We start from the raw sequence: 18,342 nt of genomic DNA, 5'->3' as shown, positions 1-18,342 counted from the left end.
GGTGAGACATGTGCTACATTATAGGGATATGGTAGGCATGGTCTATACTCTGATGGAGTTTTTCAACTAGAGAAAATAGTAAGTCAGGTTTACTTGGAGCAGGTTGACCACCAGGGAAACTCAGAAAAAATAGAATGAGCATCAGTGAAAGGCATGGACCAGCTTCATATTTGATTCATTTTGTCCATCGTGTCAATGCGACTCAGCCTAATTTCTTTCATTATGGTTTAGAGCCTATAAAATGAAAGAAAAGGGAAAGGTAAAAGAACGCATATGTATTTTATAAAAAGCCCTAGGGATCTGCCTGTCTCTTCCTTCCCAGTGCAGGGGTTTTTATAAAAGCATGTGTCACCATGTACAGCCTTTAATATGGGTGCTAGCAATGGGATCCATATTTTCCGGGTAGTGCAGCACACATTGGATTCACTAAGATATCTTTCTGGAGCTGAACATGGGAGTTTTATAAGTAGTTTTATATGTCCAGAATTGGCAAGTATATAGAGACAGAAAGTGAACAACTGGTTGCCTGGGGCTGGAGGTGGTATCCTTTAAATGGGTGAAGAGTGTGCTGTGTGAACTATAACTCAGTAACTTGGCTGGAGGAAAGAGGGCAGGGAGTGTGGCTAGGTGATGGAATGTAGCATGCCCATGGCTCTGGGCTGAATCAATAGCATCAAAAGAAAGACTACCTTTCAGCCTTCTCAACAACCTATTGACTCAGTTTCTTAAATGTCTGAAGGGATATCAGGAGTATTGGAAAGCAAAGTATTTCCCCCTTGGTTCGCTCTACCCCTGTTGCAATCTTGCTCCTGAACATCTGCCTTCTCTGGAACCCATCCATCGACCTGGACCCAAATCCATCCAACCAGGAAAGATTTAGTTCTCATTAATTCGATTTGCTCGTTGACAATTTCATGCACTCATATAATGCATTCTACATGACTCTGACCCCATCGTTCATCTCCCCCTTACTCATGTCACCCCCTGCCGCACTTCCCTAAACACCTCTTTTTCACCTTCTTGTTTTAGGAGCCACTGGGTTTAACCAGAGCCTTTTCTGTGGCTGTGGGTTCAGAACTGTCCATTGTAGCTTCCCGGGCTTGCCAGTGAGGGAAGGATTTCCAGATTTTGTTTCCCCTAACTTCTGCCAGCTTTTGTTCTTTCTGCTTTGCAAGGTCACCCTGATGGGTTTCCTTTCTGTACTGTGCTGGAAAGCCTGTTTGTCCCAGAGTTGCACCCACAGGCTCTGGGTAAGATACCAGCTCTACTGTGCTTTACAGACAAGCCAGCTTCCTGCTCTCACACAGCCAGATATAACTATAGCTTGGCTTCCTGCAATCCAGCACTGCTGGCATTTTCTTTCCTAGTGCATATAGACTTTCTGTCCCCATGCATCTGCTCTTTTCTGATCTTTGAGGTTATTCAGCTCCACCCACAACATCCAATTGACTGACCCAAATAACCTAGTTGTTTTTTTTTTTCATTGTCCTTATTCTTGAGTCTATTAAAACACAACTACATTTAAAAAAAAATTCCCTTCCTTTCTCTTCCCATAGGCCCTTGGTTCAGATTAGAAAGTTTGATTTCATGGTTTTCTTCAAAAACCCAATCACATAATTATATATTCTCCTACTCTCGTGGTTACAGGAACCTTTTTCTTGCTCTAGGATACCAATAACCCTCTTCATGTGTCAGGCCTTGTAGAGGTGCACAGAGTATGAATGAACCAGTGGATGAGTTAACACACAGCCTTAGCAGAAGTGCCCTCCGCCGGGCGTGGTGGCGCACGCCTTTAATCCTAGCCCTAGGGAGGCAGAGGCAGGTGGATTTCTGAGTTTGAGGCCAGCATGGTCTACAAAGTGAGTTCCAGGATAGCCAGGGCTATACAGAGAAACCCTGTCTCGAAAAACCAAAAAAACAAAAAACAAAAAAACAAAAAAACCAGAAGTACCCCCTATTGAGGGCCTGTAAGTGAAGAGTGATTTTCCTCTTGGTATTCATTTTTAATATGTTTTCAACACTTTTTTTTTCTTCAGTTTTTCCAAAGCTCCATCTCCATTGGCATGTTTCAAGTCTCATGGTTGTCTCTGATTATGTTTGTTTTCTTTGGTCCAGAGCCTTGGATTTGCCCTCCAATTTGTCTGAATTCAGCATCAGTTGTCAATAGCAGCTAACTTGAAGGAGGCCGAGTGCCTGAGAAGCAACAGCAACCAAACCAGACTTCTTGTTTCAATTAGATTACTTAATACAGGGTTTTCCAGCCTCTTCAGGCCGATTAGCCAACCAAGTATTTTTGAAAAACTGTCAGGAAAAGAGAGGTTGCACAGCTTGAGAGACACGAGTGAATGAATCAGAAAGGAACAGAGCATGAGTGCTTTCCTAACCTTTATATACGCACATAAAATTTTTATGAGCCAAAGAGATGGAGGGTGACTTACTCTCCTTGCCCAGCATTATAGCCACACTAGTCATATTTATGCAAGGTAATAATAGACTTCTCTGCCTGCACTAATGTCTGACTCTCCAACATTGTTATTTCTAAATATAACCTGTGGCTTTTTTTCAGTGGTCATCTAAAATTTGTAGTGAGTGTCATTTAAAGAATATCACAAGTTGTGTGTTTCAAACTAAAATCCCCCCTCATAACTTTCCAAGAGGGCTCTAAATATCATACATATCTCATGAATATTATTACATGTATTTGAAGTACAAATAAAATATTCCTTTAACGAAAATTTTATATAATGTCTTTTTCTTCTTAAGTACATTTTTCATGCTAGTAGTCCTGGTAGGTTTTATACTTATAAATCCTTTACCTTTCATTCTCTTTGTCTTTTCAGTGAAAGAAATTAAGCATCTAAGTTTAACTTTTTATTCAGTGGCCACCAAACATGAAATATTAAAAATTTCCTGTGATTCAGGCATTTTTGATCAAATAGTATGACCATGCTATAAACTTAGTAATTAGTTATTAAATAGAGACTTAGACCTTTCGATCACATACCTCTGCAGGGTTATCTCCTGTGAGATGTGTTTAGTATGTATGCTTTGTGAATTAATACCACTTACTCCTAGAAAGTAAAGCAAGACTAACCAATGGTATGAGTGGGACAGGGTGGGAGTGATCCTTTTCTGTTGTCAGGGGGGACAGAAAGAAACATCCAAAGGGGCAGGATGCAGAACCTGTTTGTTTTAAAATAGGTGCCATTCCTGTCGCATTTCTTTGGAGAGGAGCAACAACTGATGCTTGAGGGTTTGTATACTGGTTGCTCTTTAAGGACTCTGGAGCTTAAAGCATCCTGAGCACTTTTAGGGTCTAATAAGCCTGTTTAAAGATGGGATGCCTAGCAGAGTTGCTGTAAATGTTAGAGGAGAGATTGCAAAGAACATGAGGTCAGTGGCCCAGGGAGTAAGGAGGTATGGACAGCAGCATGAAATGCAAGGGTAAAAAGAAAGCTGTAGAACAGGAAATGCTGACTCAAAGGCAATGACTTGCAGGAATTTTTCAGAAGTACACGTTTCTGGGTTTGATGGTCTCTGGGATTGATGGGGTTAACTTAACCTGCTGAAGACTGTGTAACAAGAAACATTTCTAGTGAAAACTTGACTCAGCTTCAACCTCCTGTTTATGGTTTTTTGATAAAACTGTATTTCCTTGGGTGTGGTAACACATGGCTGCAATCCTCGCAATTGGGAGGTGGATGGAGACAAGAGGATCAGAAATGTAAGGCCAACCTGATCAGCATAGAGGTATCTGAGGTCAGCCTGAACTGTGGGAGACCCTGTCTCTAAAAGCCAATAGGAAATTACCTTTATAATATACAGGTAAAATCCATTCTCTCACCCAGTCTTTCATCACACATAAATATTCTAAGTCATTCTCCATAGCTATCATAAATGACTGTGGAAACAAAGGTTAAATATCCTTATCTTCCAATGATTTACATTCAAATAGGGGAGAAAATGTACATACAGTGGCTATGTCGGTTGACTGTAACTGAGAAATTATTTAAAATATGAAGAACACAGGAAATAAAGATGCTGTAGAAAACATGAATGATTTCACAATGAAACCCATATTCAAATAATACCCAGTGACTAACAGTGACCCTAGCAATTACATAAGGCATATAAGTAATAATAAATAATAAAGAGAAATGGCTTTACAGACATATAGAAGTTGCAAGCACCCTTGCATAGGGTTGAATATGTAGTTTAATGAGTTTCACATATAGAATAGATGGTGAATAGATGCCATGAGGTCAGACAAGAAAGGGTCTTTGCTAACAACTGCCAAAGAGGTTCAATTTGTGATGGGAAACTTTTAAAGGGTGAAATTTAAAGGATCATTCTAGTCAGTGTCTGATTAGAAATTTTGTGTGTGAGAGCTAAATCTGGAACAGGAAGCAGGCAGGCCAGTGAGGAGACTAGCATCAGGACCAGTAGACAAGACCTGATTCTAAGGGATATGTGTAAGTGAGGTGTGGAAGAGTGACATCAATGGATTAAATGTGTGAGAAGATAAGCTCAAATTCCCATAAACCAATCTGATTTCAAAATTGAAGATTACTCTTGGGAGGCAGAAGTAGATAGAACTCTGGGTTTGAGGCCAGCCTGGTCTACATAATGAGTTCTAGGACTGTTGGGATTACATAGAGAAAACCTATTTAGGAAAATAAACATCAACAACATCAAACTGCTCTTGCCCTTGCAAATATCAAGCACAGAGTAGACAGTAATCAAATCTAGCATGCTCATGGGGTAACCTGATAAAGATTGGTCAGTAAAGATTCTCTTTTGAAAAGATTCTATGCTTGGTTAAATTGACAGTTTATGCTATTGGAACAGGTATCAGATCGTTGCATAACAACACACACAGAGACAAAGACAGATAGACAGACAGACAGACAGACACACACACACACACACACACACACAATCTGCAGTAGTAATTTCTCATGACAGGTCTTTTTACATCTACAAAAAATTTCTCAGAGGTGCACCATTGCACATGTCAAAACCAATTAACTAAAAGGAGATAGGACTAACTCACTGGCTCAGGCTAACTCACTAGCTCAGACTAACTCACAGGCTTGGAACAAACAACTTTCCACAACATGGTAGATAGAAATTTCATTGGGAACTTAGAATCCAGTGCCTGAACAGAAGTGTGGTTCTTCTATTGAGAGTGCATCATCAGGTCCTAAGTACTGGAGTTAGAAGTTAGAAGTCTCTGTTTTTTTAGCTTAAAGGGAAAGGCTGAGTTGTTCCCTGATCTAGGAATGGTCAGAAGTGCAGCAGATGCCTGGGAAATGACTGCAGAATCGTGGGCTATATGGAACCTAGGATTCCAGAGATATATGGGGAATGCTTGGTAAGCAGTTGCATATAGTATCTGAGAGCCATGGTCAGAGAGCTAATAGTTGAAGTCATAAGCATGGAGGAATAATAAGATGGGAGTATGAAAAGTGAGTCCCAGTGGAGGAACTTTAGCCCATTGAGGAAAGCAGAGAAGGGAAGAAAGCAAGCAAGCAAGAAAAGAAAGCATGAATGCAAGCAAGCAAGCAAACAGAAAAGAAGAAAGAAATCAAGGGAAACACATAGAAAGACCAAGAGACAATAGATACATGCATATTCTCATGAAGCCTGGAGAAAGTAAGGGGTGGGGCTCTATTTTGTCAAACATTACATGAGCTGCTGCCATTCCTAAAAATTCATATAAAGCAAGCAAACCCAAACAGCTAGAAATAACAGTGAATGAGAAAGCTTTTGTTGAGGTCAAAGCTTCTTAGACAAGCCTCTGATTTTTATGGATACATACCCAGGAAATCTATACTATGTGCCCAGGGAACACAATCTGGGAACATAGTGCCATTCTGGCAGGGTGAGGACAACACCGGGCTGTGCAGTATCTGCTGTGGTCAGCCTCCTTGGACATCAGCCCTAGTGAGAAGCAACAGGAGCTGCCCATAGCTGGGGGAACAATCCTCTGTCTACAAAACCCTTTATGGACTGCACTACTTTACCTTTCAAAAAAACAAAAACAAAAACAAAAACAAAAACAAAACCATGGAGACTTCTTAGACAGTGACTTAGGGTCAGATTCACTCTCCTTTTGGCAGTAACTCAGTCTAGTGGGTGATAACTAGCACCATTTTATGGAGGAAGCCGACAATGCTAGGTCATGTATGGGAAGCTCAAGGCCCAGAGGTCTATTACTATCCTTTCCATTCAGGTGCATGGGTCCTAAACAGAAGCCACACCCACCTGTACGTGTCGCAGAGGACAGAGATTTCTCATCCATTCCCACAAGGAATATAACAGTCTGCTGCCATATTGCCTCTAGCATCCAATGCCGATCCTGAATACATCCCAGCATTTTACTGAGAGATTAAGAACTTTGAATCTTTTGATATTTTTGATATCCATAAATAAAATAATCCATAACCATACATTATTTTCTTCCTCTGGTTGAAAATCTTTTTAAAAAACAAACAAACAACAAACAAACAAACAAACAAACAAAACCAAAAGCAGGATATAATTTTCTTCAGAGGAGATGGGTTTTTTTCCTAGGATGAAATGATGAACAGTTTGGCTCAGACAGGTCAGTAAAATGGAAACGTAAATTAATCCGTTCAGATTTCAAACTCCTAAATCACACGGGAGGCCTTGATATTTCTGCTTTGAGATTGCTAGCCACTTCAGAATCTATTCATGACACTTCAGAGACTTGCAGTCGGGAAGTGAGGCTGAGTTCGCCTCACCCAATATTCCAACTAACTTCTCTGCCTTCCAGTGAGCTTCAGCCAGACTTCACTTTGTAGTCAGAGGACAACTGGGCTTCAACTCAATGTGCAATCAGAGACATGCAAATTAATCATAAGATGTCCTTTTACATGCTTTTTTTTTACAGAAAGGCAAAAATAATGTGTGCTAATGTCAAGTGTTGGCTAGTAGGAGCAGCCGCAGGGACCCGCATCCTACTCTGGGGAAAGAATGCTGGTGTCAGCATTTGGAAAGCAACCCTCCGAACCTAGCCCAGCTGAAGCTGAGCACAGCCTGTGACCCAGCATTTTGCACTTCTCCATATCTCCTGTAACAACAATAATAAATGAATGAATGAATGAATGAATGAATGAATGAATGAATGAATGAATAAATAATAAAAACCTGCAACTGGCAGGCATAAATAAGCAGATATTAAAAGTGTTCGGTGTAGCAACCTTGACTGCAGAAGACAAGCTGAAGTACCCTCAGTAAGATGAATGGGGGAGATCATTCATTTTAAGAGTCAGCAGAAGGATGAACAGATGTCTGCAGGTACCCAAGGGTGTAAAATCTCAAGCAAATATTTCTGAAATGGAAAGTAGAGGGGGTATTATTTATGTAAAGAATTATTACATATACTCACACAATACTCATGCATAAAACATGAGCAGAAACATAAGCAGTGGATGGTATGATGCAGACCAGAGACAGAATGCTGGTAGTCCCAATAAGGACATCCAGAAGGAGCTTGGGGGGAGGGAACTGTCATGTTGCCTCTCTGTATACTCATATAATGTTTTTCAAAATTGAGATTTGTAAAATAAAGATGAGAAGTGTCAATATTGTTTACATCTTTGTGTTGGGCACATAAGATTTATTGAGTTTTCTATGCCTCCCTGTTTGAAACATTGAACAGCTAGAAATCTTGAAGGCTGAAGAACTGAACCCTAAAAAGGCAACAACTAAGTTAGGCAGGCGGGGTTTGGGGAAAGACTGATCTGAGCTTTTCTGTAAAAGGCCACAAGAAAAAAAAATTTTTTTTTTGACTTTGTGTGCATCACAACGCATTCTGCCCTTACAGTACAAAGGCAGCCACAGGCAACAGGTAAAAGAGAGCGTGGCATCGATGCAGCACAAGTTTATTTACAAAACAGAACCTCAGATTTGGTTTGGCCCCATGGACCACAGTTTGCCTCAGTTTACAGTTGCCAGGAGGACTCTTTTCAATAACAAGTTACCCCAAACTAAGGGTGATCTGTGAGATCAAGGAACTCCTGTGTCTCTAGAGAGTTAGATAAGGAGCAGAGCATTACCTTCTTGGTATAAGATTCAAAACGAGAGATTGAGTGCCCTTAGCTGTGGCTGGAGAAGGCCCCAAAACAACAATCCCTGAAGATGAACATGGCTGTGGGATTGCATTTGCATTATCATATTTGTTGCTGTCGTCAGAGTCTGCCTCGTTGGATAGATGAGATATTTATCTCATTTGCTTTCTTTCATCCTCTGGTGTTCTGGAATTCTTAGGTTATAGAAAATGCTCTGTCCCCATTCTATTCTCTAATCCTACCTACACAGTCCACTACAGCCTTGGTCTGATGTCTAAAATCCATTAAGGTCACTCTGAGGGTGAGGTCCCCAGCTTTACTGCATCCTTGGCTTTTGCATATCTGCATATGCCTAAAAACTCATCACTTCCATACCTTTTCTAGAAATCAGAAGTGTACTATGATAGAAGCTTCTCTTTAGTCTTGACTGTTCTATGAAGAAGTGATAGCAAGGACCTATTCTTTGGCTGCCTTGGTGGTAGGACACTCTGGCTTCAAAGGTCAGGCCCAAGGGCGTTCACTTAGGGGAAATACTTCCACAACCAGCTCTCTCTTTATACAATCAACTTTGGCCAACCTAGTCTGCTTAGCCCATCAGCATTTATAGTCCTGGCACACTTTGCAAATTGACAACATTGTCGGGCCAGAAGGATGGTTAGTAAAACCAACAGGAGTTATTTATGAGTTTCTTCTGATACAAGCCAAACACAAGATGTGAGGGTAAAATGAAGTATCCTTGTGCTGTCGTTGCTGGCAGTCGGAACAGCATTCCTGAGAGGTAGTTATATGCCAGCCACTTCCCTGAATATCTAAGAGGTTCAGGACAGCACTGAAATGCTAAACTCAGGTCCCAGTCAGCCCACTGAGGTGTGTGGGATGGATGACAAACTGAAGGACAGGTATGCACCTTCTCTCCTCTTACGACCCTTACAGGAGCATGGGCCAGTAGAGTAGGTGCCAGTGGCAGTAGCTGGCTTAACTGTCCCCAAAGTTAAAAGGACACCTCCCCAACAGTCACTGTATCAAAACAGGTAAGTAACTGGCTTACCTGTTCTGGCACCGAGATGTCATGTCCTCAATCAGTTTCCTATTACCACATGTGAATAAGTTATGTGTGTGAGAGGGCTGGGGAGGAGAGCCAGACTTGTCCCCAGTGATGTAGATTTCATCAGTATCTTTCCCTTTCCTAAAAGTTGGAAGTTTGTTCTACTTCCTCAGTTCCTGGGAGACGGTGCTTCCAGGCATGGATGCCAGATGTTCCCATGGCATTTTAAACTGTTCAAAGAGCGCCTGTTACTAATCACCACTTCGAATACTGTTCACGCGAAGAGTTTCTGCCCCAAATCTATCTGAGCATGTTTTAGCTCCCTTCTCCCTGACAACAGCGAGGGGCTGCTGGAGGAGAAGCCTGAAGTTTGAGCTGAACCAAGAGTTCATGATAAGCTGTTGTTGGAGCTACGAGCTGAGGACAAGGCTGACCATAAATCTTTCCTGGCTGAGACTTGAAAACTTTTCATTTTGTTTGCCTAGAGTATTAATAATTTTTGGAAATTATTAAAGTAGAACCAAAAGGCTCTCCTTTTAAGAGGCGACTGAGATCCAAAATCACTCCACAGACTCAATAAGCTGAACGAATCCAAGTCTCAACTCTTGCCATGGGTCTGGTGGATGTGTGGCGATTATCATACGACACTTCATGTGTGGAACCGAGGAAGCGTGAGAAAAGCCCTTAAAAGAAACTTGGACTTAAAATTTAATAATTGTGGTGGACAAATATTTTTATAGTGACAGGAAAACAAAAATCCTTTCTCTCTTTCTCAGCTCTCTAATGTTTCTTCCTGTTGGTCAGTAGTGTCCACACTGTCTAAAAGTAGCCTGAGACAAATTCTTTTTGGATTTTTCTCCTCTACCTTATTGTTTGAGAATGGATCTCGATGAACCCAGGGCTCTGGGACTGGCTAGACTGGCTGGCCCGTGAGGTGAGCCCTGAATCCTCTTCTCTCTCCTGCCCAGTCTGGCATCACAGGTGTGTGCCTTCACGCCAGGCATTTCTTTACATGGTTGCTGGGGGTGCAAACACAAGTCTTCAAGTTTTCCCAGGAAGTACCTTACCCCCTGAGCCATCTCCTTAGCCTATCCTTTTCAGATTTTAAGGGACTGGTCTGTCCTAGACTTGAAATTACCTGGACTATTCCTGTTCCTTCCCCAAGCATAATCTGTGCATTTTCCTGTATCCCCACATCCACTGGTAGTCAGTTTTCTTCTACTGAAGCAAAGCTGAGAAACTGAAAGGGATGAATGGTTTATTTTGGCTCACAGTTTTGAAGGCTTTAGTCCTTTAAAACAGGTCCATGGAGAAGTATTGGATTAAGGTAGGACTGTGCAGCAGAGAAAGCTGCCCACTGCATGTCAGTCCTCCCCCACGCCACCCCCCCATCCCCCCAAAGAGAAGGGATGTTCATCCCTCAGTCTCTTTCAAGCATAAACCCACAAAGTCTTCCTACCAGGTTCTACCTCTGAATGGGTCCTCCACATGCAAACTCAGTGGGGTTGGGGGACTCACATGGAGTCTGGAGGATGTTTGACAGCACAACTGTAACATGAAAAGGCTGGTGTTAACAAAGCCTCTGATAGTGCTGACTCTAGCTCCAGTTCTCCAGACATAGTTGAGGACAGAAGATGTCATCTTTGAGATGAGGTACAATGACACTTGTCACTTAGACCTAGACTACTAAGAGTGACATAGATTGTGATTTACCATAGGCATTTTAACATAACGTTTTAAGAAAGGGCTAGCTACATTCATGCAAATCAGTATAACAGAGCTGGGATGCCAGGATTCAAATACTTCATATACAGGCTTTGTGATTTTTGGTAGGTTGTGTAGCCTTTCCAAGCCTGTGTCCTCATCCGTGAAGTTGGGAAGACAGTCATACCTGGTCTATGCAGCTCCAACTATTAATTACATTTACATATGAAAGGAAATGGAAAATCTTTTGATATATCTTCAGAACCAATAAATCGAAGCTATTCTAACTAAATGGCAGCATGAGCTTACAGTTTGGAGAAAGAAATCTGGGATGAAGGACTTTGAGACACAGATGAGCTATGGCAAGACTGGAACGCCAAGCAATTAAGCCAGCATTAACCTACAGCATGCACATCTGCTGGGTACATCCTGTGTGCTATTGTTGTTACTAAGCAATCTTGGCTTTGGGCTACATCAACACTACCGGCTTTTATTTTTTTTCTCTCTCTCTCTGAAATTGTTCAACTTACTGCTGTAACAATGATCCTTTTTGTTGTTGTTGTTGTTGTTGTTATTGTTGTTGTTGTTGTTGGGACAAAATACCTGACTTAGCTATGTCTTAAGAGAGGGTTTATTTTGGCTTACAGTGTAAAGGGATACAGTCTGACTCTTCAAGAAAGTTATGGTGGCAGGAATACAGGTAGGGCTCTTCAACGGACAGGAAGTAGCACTAACTATCTACCCCAGTGACTCACCGGCTGGGACCTAAATGTTTAAACAGCATGAGCTATGAGGGACACTGCTCATCAAAACACAGCACGGCTTTCTCCTATTACTGTAAAACATTCTGGTTATAGGGAACTGTGTAGTGTGGTCATGGCTGTCTTCTGTTATACTATTTAATTTCTGGGTATCCAGCCATAAACACTAAGAGAAAACGATGGATAGTCACCAGATAACCCTCCCTGACCAGCTCTTCTTTCGTTGTAGGATGTTCTGGAAGCTCTCGCTGACCTTACTCCTGGTGGCTGTGCTGGTAAAGGTAGCTGAAACACGGAAGAACCGGCCTGCTGGCGCCATCCCCTCGCCTTACAAGGATGGTAGCAGCAACAACTCAGAGAGGTGGCATCACCAGATCAAGGAGGTGCTGGCCTCCAGTCAGGAGGCCCTGGTAGTCACCGAGCGCAAGTACCTCAAGAGTGACTGGTGCAAGACGCAGCCTCTGCGGCAGACAGTGAGTGAGGAGGGTTGCCGCAGCCGCACCATCCTCAACCGCTTCTGCTATGGCCAGTGCAACTCCTTCTACATCCCGCGACACGTGAAGAAGGAGGAGGACTCCTTCCAATCCTGCGCTTTCTGCAAGCCCCAGCGTGTCACCTCTGTCATCGTGGAGCTCGAATGCCCGGGTCTTGACCCACCTTTCCGAATCAAGAAAATCCAGAAGGTGAAGCATTGCCGGTGCATGTCAGTGAACCTGAGTGACTCCGACAAGCAGTGAACTCACCGGGGCAGGATGCAGCTCAGCCTTGAGCACCCTTACCCCTGGGTTGCGCCACCGCCACTTCTGTTGAGCTCACTCACACTCTGCCCGGTGTCCCAGTCAGCAGCAAATGTGTCTCTTAGGGCTAACAGTGTCCTGTCACAAATGAGGACCACAAGTGAAGCTTTGTCAACTGTCCCAGATCCACCCCAGGCTACACTTGTGTCTCTAAATCCACTTTGTGGATGGGACACAGAAGATGTTGGAAAACTCCACTCTCCCAGAAACTCGACAGGACTTTTCAGGAGATGCACTGTCATCTGGGATTGACGACTCCACCATGTGGAAAAGCCAGTCTTTCCCTGGCCACATCCTACACTCCAGCTTGAGCCTTCCTTTGGTGAAGGATGCACGACTCTCCTGTCGCAAACTTTTGTTGGTCACAGGACCTCTGTGGTGTGGACATTCGTTCTTCTGACCTGGGAGCTGCCTAGCTCTGCCGCTGCTGTGATGCTGATGTGGGCAGCATCTATAAAGGAGATGCTTACCCGCAAGAGGTTCCGGAACAAATCTGGTACCCACGAGGACAAGCCAAACCAAGTGGATCAGGAAATGGACTTCCCTAGGAACTGTACTGAGCAGGCAAAAACTCTCCACACCTCTGGACACCACCACCTCTTTTTTTTCCTTCTCATAGCCCCTATCTGTAGCTCAAGATAAACTCTGGTGTGCATGCTTTTCTTGCTGCCGTGCTATCACCCCCAAGGTCTCTGTATTAGTGTCAGTCTTATAATTGACGTATCATGTTAAAAACAGTTAAAAGTATTATCAACATATTCATATATCAAGTCACGTGTTTGGATTCTAGCTTAGCAGCACTGTTCTGAATAGGGAGTAGAGCATCAAGTGATCTGTGGGAAAGTATTTTACAGAGGAAAAACTGCCAGGTCAGCAATTCACTGCCCCCACCCCCCCTTTCCAGATTGAGCAGGGAGATGGGACACATCATGATTTTACTTTTGATATGACATCACAAGAGACACTAAAGCATTGTGGCATAGTGTACAAATCGGATTGGGACAGAGATGTATACAGAGGAGTTACTAGGAAGCTGTAAAGATTGAAAGGCACGTGTGAGATGAGACTTGGTACTGTTTTCACTGCCATTACACTAAGCAAAAAAAAAAATTCTATTAAAAGATATGTAAGAATACGTGGTATTGAGACATTTTGTGACACAGGCAAAAATATAGAGCAAATATAGAGGGTAGTAATGTAGGTGAACTGTCACTCAGAAGATAACTTCCTGTACAAAGAATAGACTCCTAAAATACCAAGAAACATTTCAGTCATCTTCAATTCTGCTGATGAGTTGTTGGAGTCTCTGTTGTGTGGTCTTTTGACGTTGGGACTTTGAAATAATTTATTTTCCTTCAAAATTACACTCAAGTTCAATCTCTTTGTGCAATTGTCCTAGGGAGGCCTCCCTGAGAACAGCACGTAAGCAATCTGACAAATGTGAATGAGAAGCCTTGGTGGGAACCAGAATGTGCTGAAATCCTTTGGTTGATAATTTCCCAGTCCATGTTCTTGCCAAGAATGGGTTTCCTAGTATGTGAGTGAGACCATCCATAAGCTGCTCTGAGACTCGGGCTTCTGGACACCCCACAGTGATGCTGGCTCTCCAGTCTGCCACCTGGAGGAGGGTTGAGATGAGCTGCGGAGGGTGTGCCTTGGACTCTATTGCCTGTATTGCAATGTAAGTTTTCTAGTTTAGTCACTTCTGCCACACAGCAACCATGAGTATAGACTGTGGTTTTGAAGGGGATATTAACTTCAGAAAGGAGAGGGCACAGCCTGGAATCAGCAGAGAGAAACAAGGGGAAATGGAAAAATCGCAGAGGGCTGGAAACCCCAGGGATGAAGGCAAAAAGTGAAGAGGGTGCCTACGGTCAGAGCTACAATTTTCACTTTTAGCAGAAAATCTCAAGGTAGAGCCAAAGCACAACATGCAGTAGAAACGCTGTGAAAGAGATATGAGTGTCCTTAGTGGAGGATGGTGACATGTAACCAGAGGGTGAGGAGAAGATTCTCACACCCAGCCGCAAAGCCAGCCCATGTCATTCTATTAATGGGACCCACATGTCACCAGGAAAGGTTAAGCTAGGGACCCACAATGTATGTAGTGAGCATTCTTTTTGATCCTAATGGTGGGTGTACCCATGAAGGCTATATGATATGCTGTGGTCTGAGGCTACTTCTTGGCTTATTGTATGTATAAAGTTTACCTTCGAATGGCTCAAATTGTATTTAAATTGTCTTGTTTATAAATGAAGAAGAGCTATAAGTATAATGTAATTATTTTATAGGTATACTATTAAGTTATAGAACAAATAAAGATACTCTAGGATTCTATGTGATCCTGGCATCATGTGCCATAAAAGCTGAATTCTGCACTTGTGTCCTTGGGTAGCAAAGGATTGTGGTGTACTCAGAGTGAGTTTATCCAGCCTCTGAGACTTCACCCTTGGTCCGTATCATAAACGTTCCTTGGGGGGGGGGGGCTTGGGATTTTCTAGGAGAATTAGAAATAGGTATCAAACAAAGAGAATTGGTGGGGTGGCTCTCACCTCCAGTCTATGGGAACTTCAAGCCTTTATTGAGACACCCACCAACTGAACACAGAATGTACTCAGAGTGCTCTTGGAATAAGAAATATTGAATGAGGAAGCTTTGAGAGACAGATGCCAAGAGAAGTCCGCTGTAAGTCTCTTCTTCTCTCCTGTAGCCAGTGCACCACACTTGTGTCTTACAGAAGCCAGAGATTGTGTTGTTTTGGTCTATTTTATGTTTACTTTCCACGGGTTTTCAACAGTTCTTAATTTAAACACATCTCAGCCTCACAGTGTTGTCATCTTCCTGCAAACTGAGTTATCTGCCATTTAAGACATGCAATGATCAATAAAAGAAATAAAAACCTTGACAAAACTGCATACGTGTGATTCACTGTTAGACTTTTAGTGATTTGAATTTAACATGACTAGAATCCATCTTAGTTTATTAAACAGGAATACGACACTTGGATCGGTGGCAACACAAGTGGCTTGTCTCTAGAGTTGCTGACTGATTCCTAGGTTGTAAAGTCGACGAAAATGACCTGTGGCTGATTGATCTATCACCATTGGTTCTGGTTTGCATGGGAGATGATGATAAGATCAGATCATAAATGACATAACCAAAGCTTACTGATCCTCAGGGTATCCTATGGATCTTCCCTAAGCCCTTCCCTTAGCAGTTGCACGGCCACAGTTTCTTAAGCACAGTACGCATCTCAGCCATGTGACCGAAGATGAACTCCATGAAACATCATAGCTTCTGGTGATTTCTGGAGTTTCCAATATAGAATATGTGCTGAAACAAATAATCAAGCAAAATCACCCCCTCACGCCCCCCTCCTCGCTGTATCATTCTTTGGATCCTGAGATTCCTCTAGTTGGTCCACCTTCATTCCTAAACTGTGCAAGGCTCTTATATATTTGTTGTATTTCTGTGGTGCCAAGAGAATTTGCTGGATGAAAGAGGAAAAGTATATCTATTCTGTTATGTCTGGTATCAAAGTTGTCCAGAATTCTTGGAAGGTTAATTATCCAGTCTCTACGGTATGTTGTGTAAGTGCTTATAAAGATTTCCTGTATAGGCATATTTGACCCATATTTCTTACCTAGCCCTGTCACATGACATTATTATTTAGTACAGAATTCCTGCAAAATCCAGGTCTCCTCAGGCTATATTCTGACAAGAGTTATAACAATGTAAATATCCTAGAGACAACAGAATAAACAAACTGGGTGTACATCCCATAGGAAAGGACATTTTGTCTTGTTCTCTTGCTCAAAGATAGGGCAAAAATTCCCATTGCTACTCTGGCAGAAACCAGTTCTAGTGTTGGACTATAATTTCTTGCCATTATCATTGCATGAACCAATGTGTGAAATAAATAGAGCTACATAGGTGTCAGGGTAATATTAAAATATTTCAGCATTCCATTCATTCCCTTCTTACCACCCCATTCTTTGCTGGGGAAAGAAACAGTTTCAGAGTTTAGGCTTGTTACTCTCCACAGAAAGAATGCTTATCCAAGGTCAAAGAATCAATGTGAGGTTTCTTCAAACTTCCAAAGGTGTCCTTCCTAATTCTGATTTATTCTGTATTCACCTGGAATAGACAAACTTTTGACAGCCTTTTCTTGGTTGGTCCCATTCCTCACCTTATTTGCAAACTCACACTCAGACAATCAGTATCCAACAGGTCCTTAGTAAACTTGGTCCTGAGGCTTCAGTGTGGAGAAAATGCTGAGATTTGGGCAGAGGAAGAAGAGAAGACCACGCTCAAGACTTGCCACAATAGACTAGGTGGAAGCTCTTTCACTTCAGGCTAGAGATGGGAGCCCTGAGGCCAAGGCCCTGAGGCCTTGAGACCCTAAGGCCCTGAGGCCCCGAGGCCCTATGGCCCTGGTCTTGACCAATTGTGATATGGGCTCATATAGCTATTTGGTCTAGAGTGAGAATGAAAGAACTTTCTTTCTCTTTGAAGAAATGCAACTGGGATTTAAACTAAAGCCAACATGGGAAAAGATATGGGAGTGGAAAGGTCATGGCAAAGTTGACAAACATAGATAAGACTAGTAGCGGAGCTTTGAGGGCTGGGGGTCACAGTAAGCATAGGAAATAAATACTTCTGGCAATGATGAGAAAGATGAAACTGGAGGAAGTGAGTGGCATTCCTCAGGAAGGCTGCCTAGGGGGGGGGGGGGGCTGAGGTAAACAGTGACCCATCACCTCAGGAGGTCCCTCTTTTGCACCATTTCTGCCTATCAGGCATAGCTGCTCCTACAGAACATTCCTGCTCATCTTCCCAGTGGTGACTGTCTTTCTTCTTCTTAAGCCACCTTTGTGTGTGTGAGTGCAAGGAGATGTGACTACCCTGGCTCAAAAGCGGTAGGTCAGAGGAAAACTTGTGGGAGTCGGTTCTGTCCTTTCATCTCTGGGGCTCTGGAGATGACTTACATCATCAGGCTTGGTAGCAAAGCCTTATCTACTTCATCATTTCATAAACCTAAAAGGATATTCTTAATCTTCCGTCAGCAGGAGATCTGACAGGGTTGCTCTACTGGTATGGACCAAGGTAAATGACCTTCAGTGTATTTTCTCCTTGGTTAAACATAATGGACCAGATGAATGTGCTTGATATGGGAAATGTGATCTTACCAATATTAATTATAAAATCCTTCAGTACTGATTTATTCTTCACACTGTGCCAAATCCAAAGAATCAAAGGAATAACAGAAAACAACAACAACAACAACAACACAACAACAACCTCTGTTCCTTTTCTTTTTTTAAATATCAGCTATGTTCTTGCAGGATCAGTAAATGTTACCTCCAAATATTCTTCATCAGTGAATTCAGATCATTCTGTTGATATTTTATTTGGATTGTATGGAATCCACACATTAAGGATTGCTGACATTGTTTTTATGCTTTCTGCTTTTTTTTTTTAAATGGTGGGTCTCTCAATTGTTTCTATAAAGGATACACACACACACACACACACACACACACACACACACACACACACACATATATAGCACTATTAAAGCTTTTCATTGTGCCCCAGCTGACTTTACCTTCAGGCATTCACTCATTTAAGGATGTGGTCATTGTATTCATTTTCTTCAAAAGTGATGTCATTTACTTGATTTCTTAGTTCTTATAATTTTCTCACCTATGTACATAATTCATATACATATAATATGCAGGCCTTTATAAAATCACTTAAATTTCCAAGAATAACCCTTGCACCTTCAAGCTCTTTCTAATATTCATGCCCATTGTAGTATATTTATTATTATTCATAAATGAGTTCACAGTATTCCTTTTGAATAATATTAGTTGGTTGGTTTAGAGCAGTGCATTTACATACACTGGTTATTTGTTGTTAGTGTAGACTGTGGAAAG

At 42.2% G+C, this 18,342-nt stretch overlaps 1 protein-coding gene across 2 annotated transcripts in view; it reads left to right on the top strand.

Moving 5' to 3' along the window:
• Grem2 (gremlin 2, DAN family BMP antagonist) overlaps nucleotides 1-14,909 on the top strand; it is a 93,591-nt gene extending 78,682 nt beyond the window's left edge. For both annotated transcript variants that reach the window (XM_021199182.2, XM_029538192.1), the window contains one exon: nucleotides 11,836-14,909. In XM_021199182.2, coding sequence (XP_021054841.1) covers nucleotides 11,837-12,343 — 507 coding nt within the window. In that variant the 5' untranslated portion in view covers nucleotide 11,836 and the 3' untranslated portion in view covers nucleotides 12,344-14,909. The remainder of the gene's footprint in view (nucleotides 1-11,835) is intronic.
• The last annotated feature ends 3,433 nt before the right edge of the window (nucleotides 14,910-18,342 follow it).

This window comes from Mus pahari, chromosome 5, assembly GCF_900095145.1.
Source record: "Mus pahari chromosome 5, PAHARI_EIJ_v1.1, whole genome shotgun sequence".
Lineage (NCBI taxonomy): Eukaryota > Metazoa > Chordata > Mammalia > Rodentia > Muridae > Mus > Mus pahari.
The sequence above is the reverse complement of the archived record's forward strand: the minus strand, read 5'-3'. Positions and strand labels throughout refer to the sequence as shown.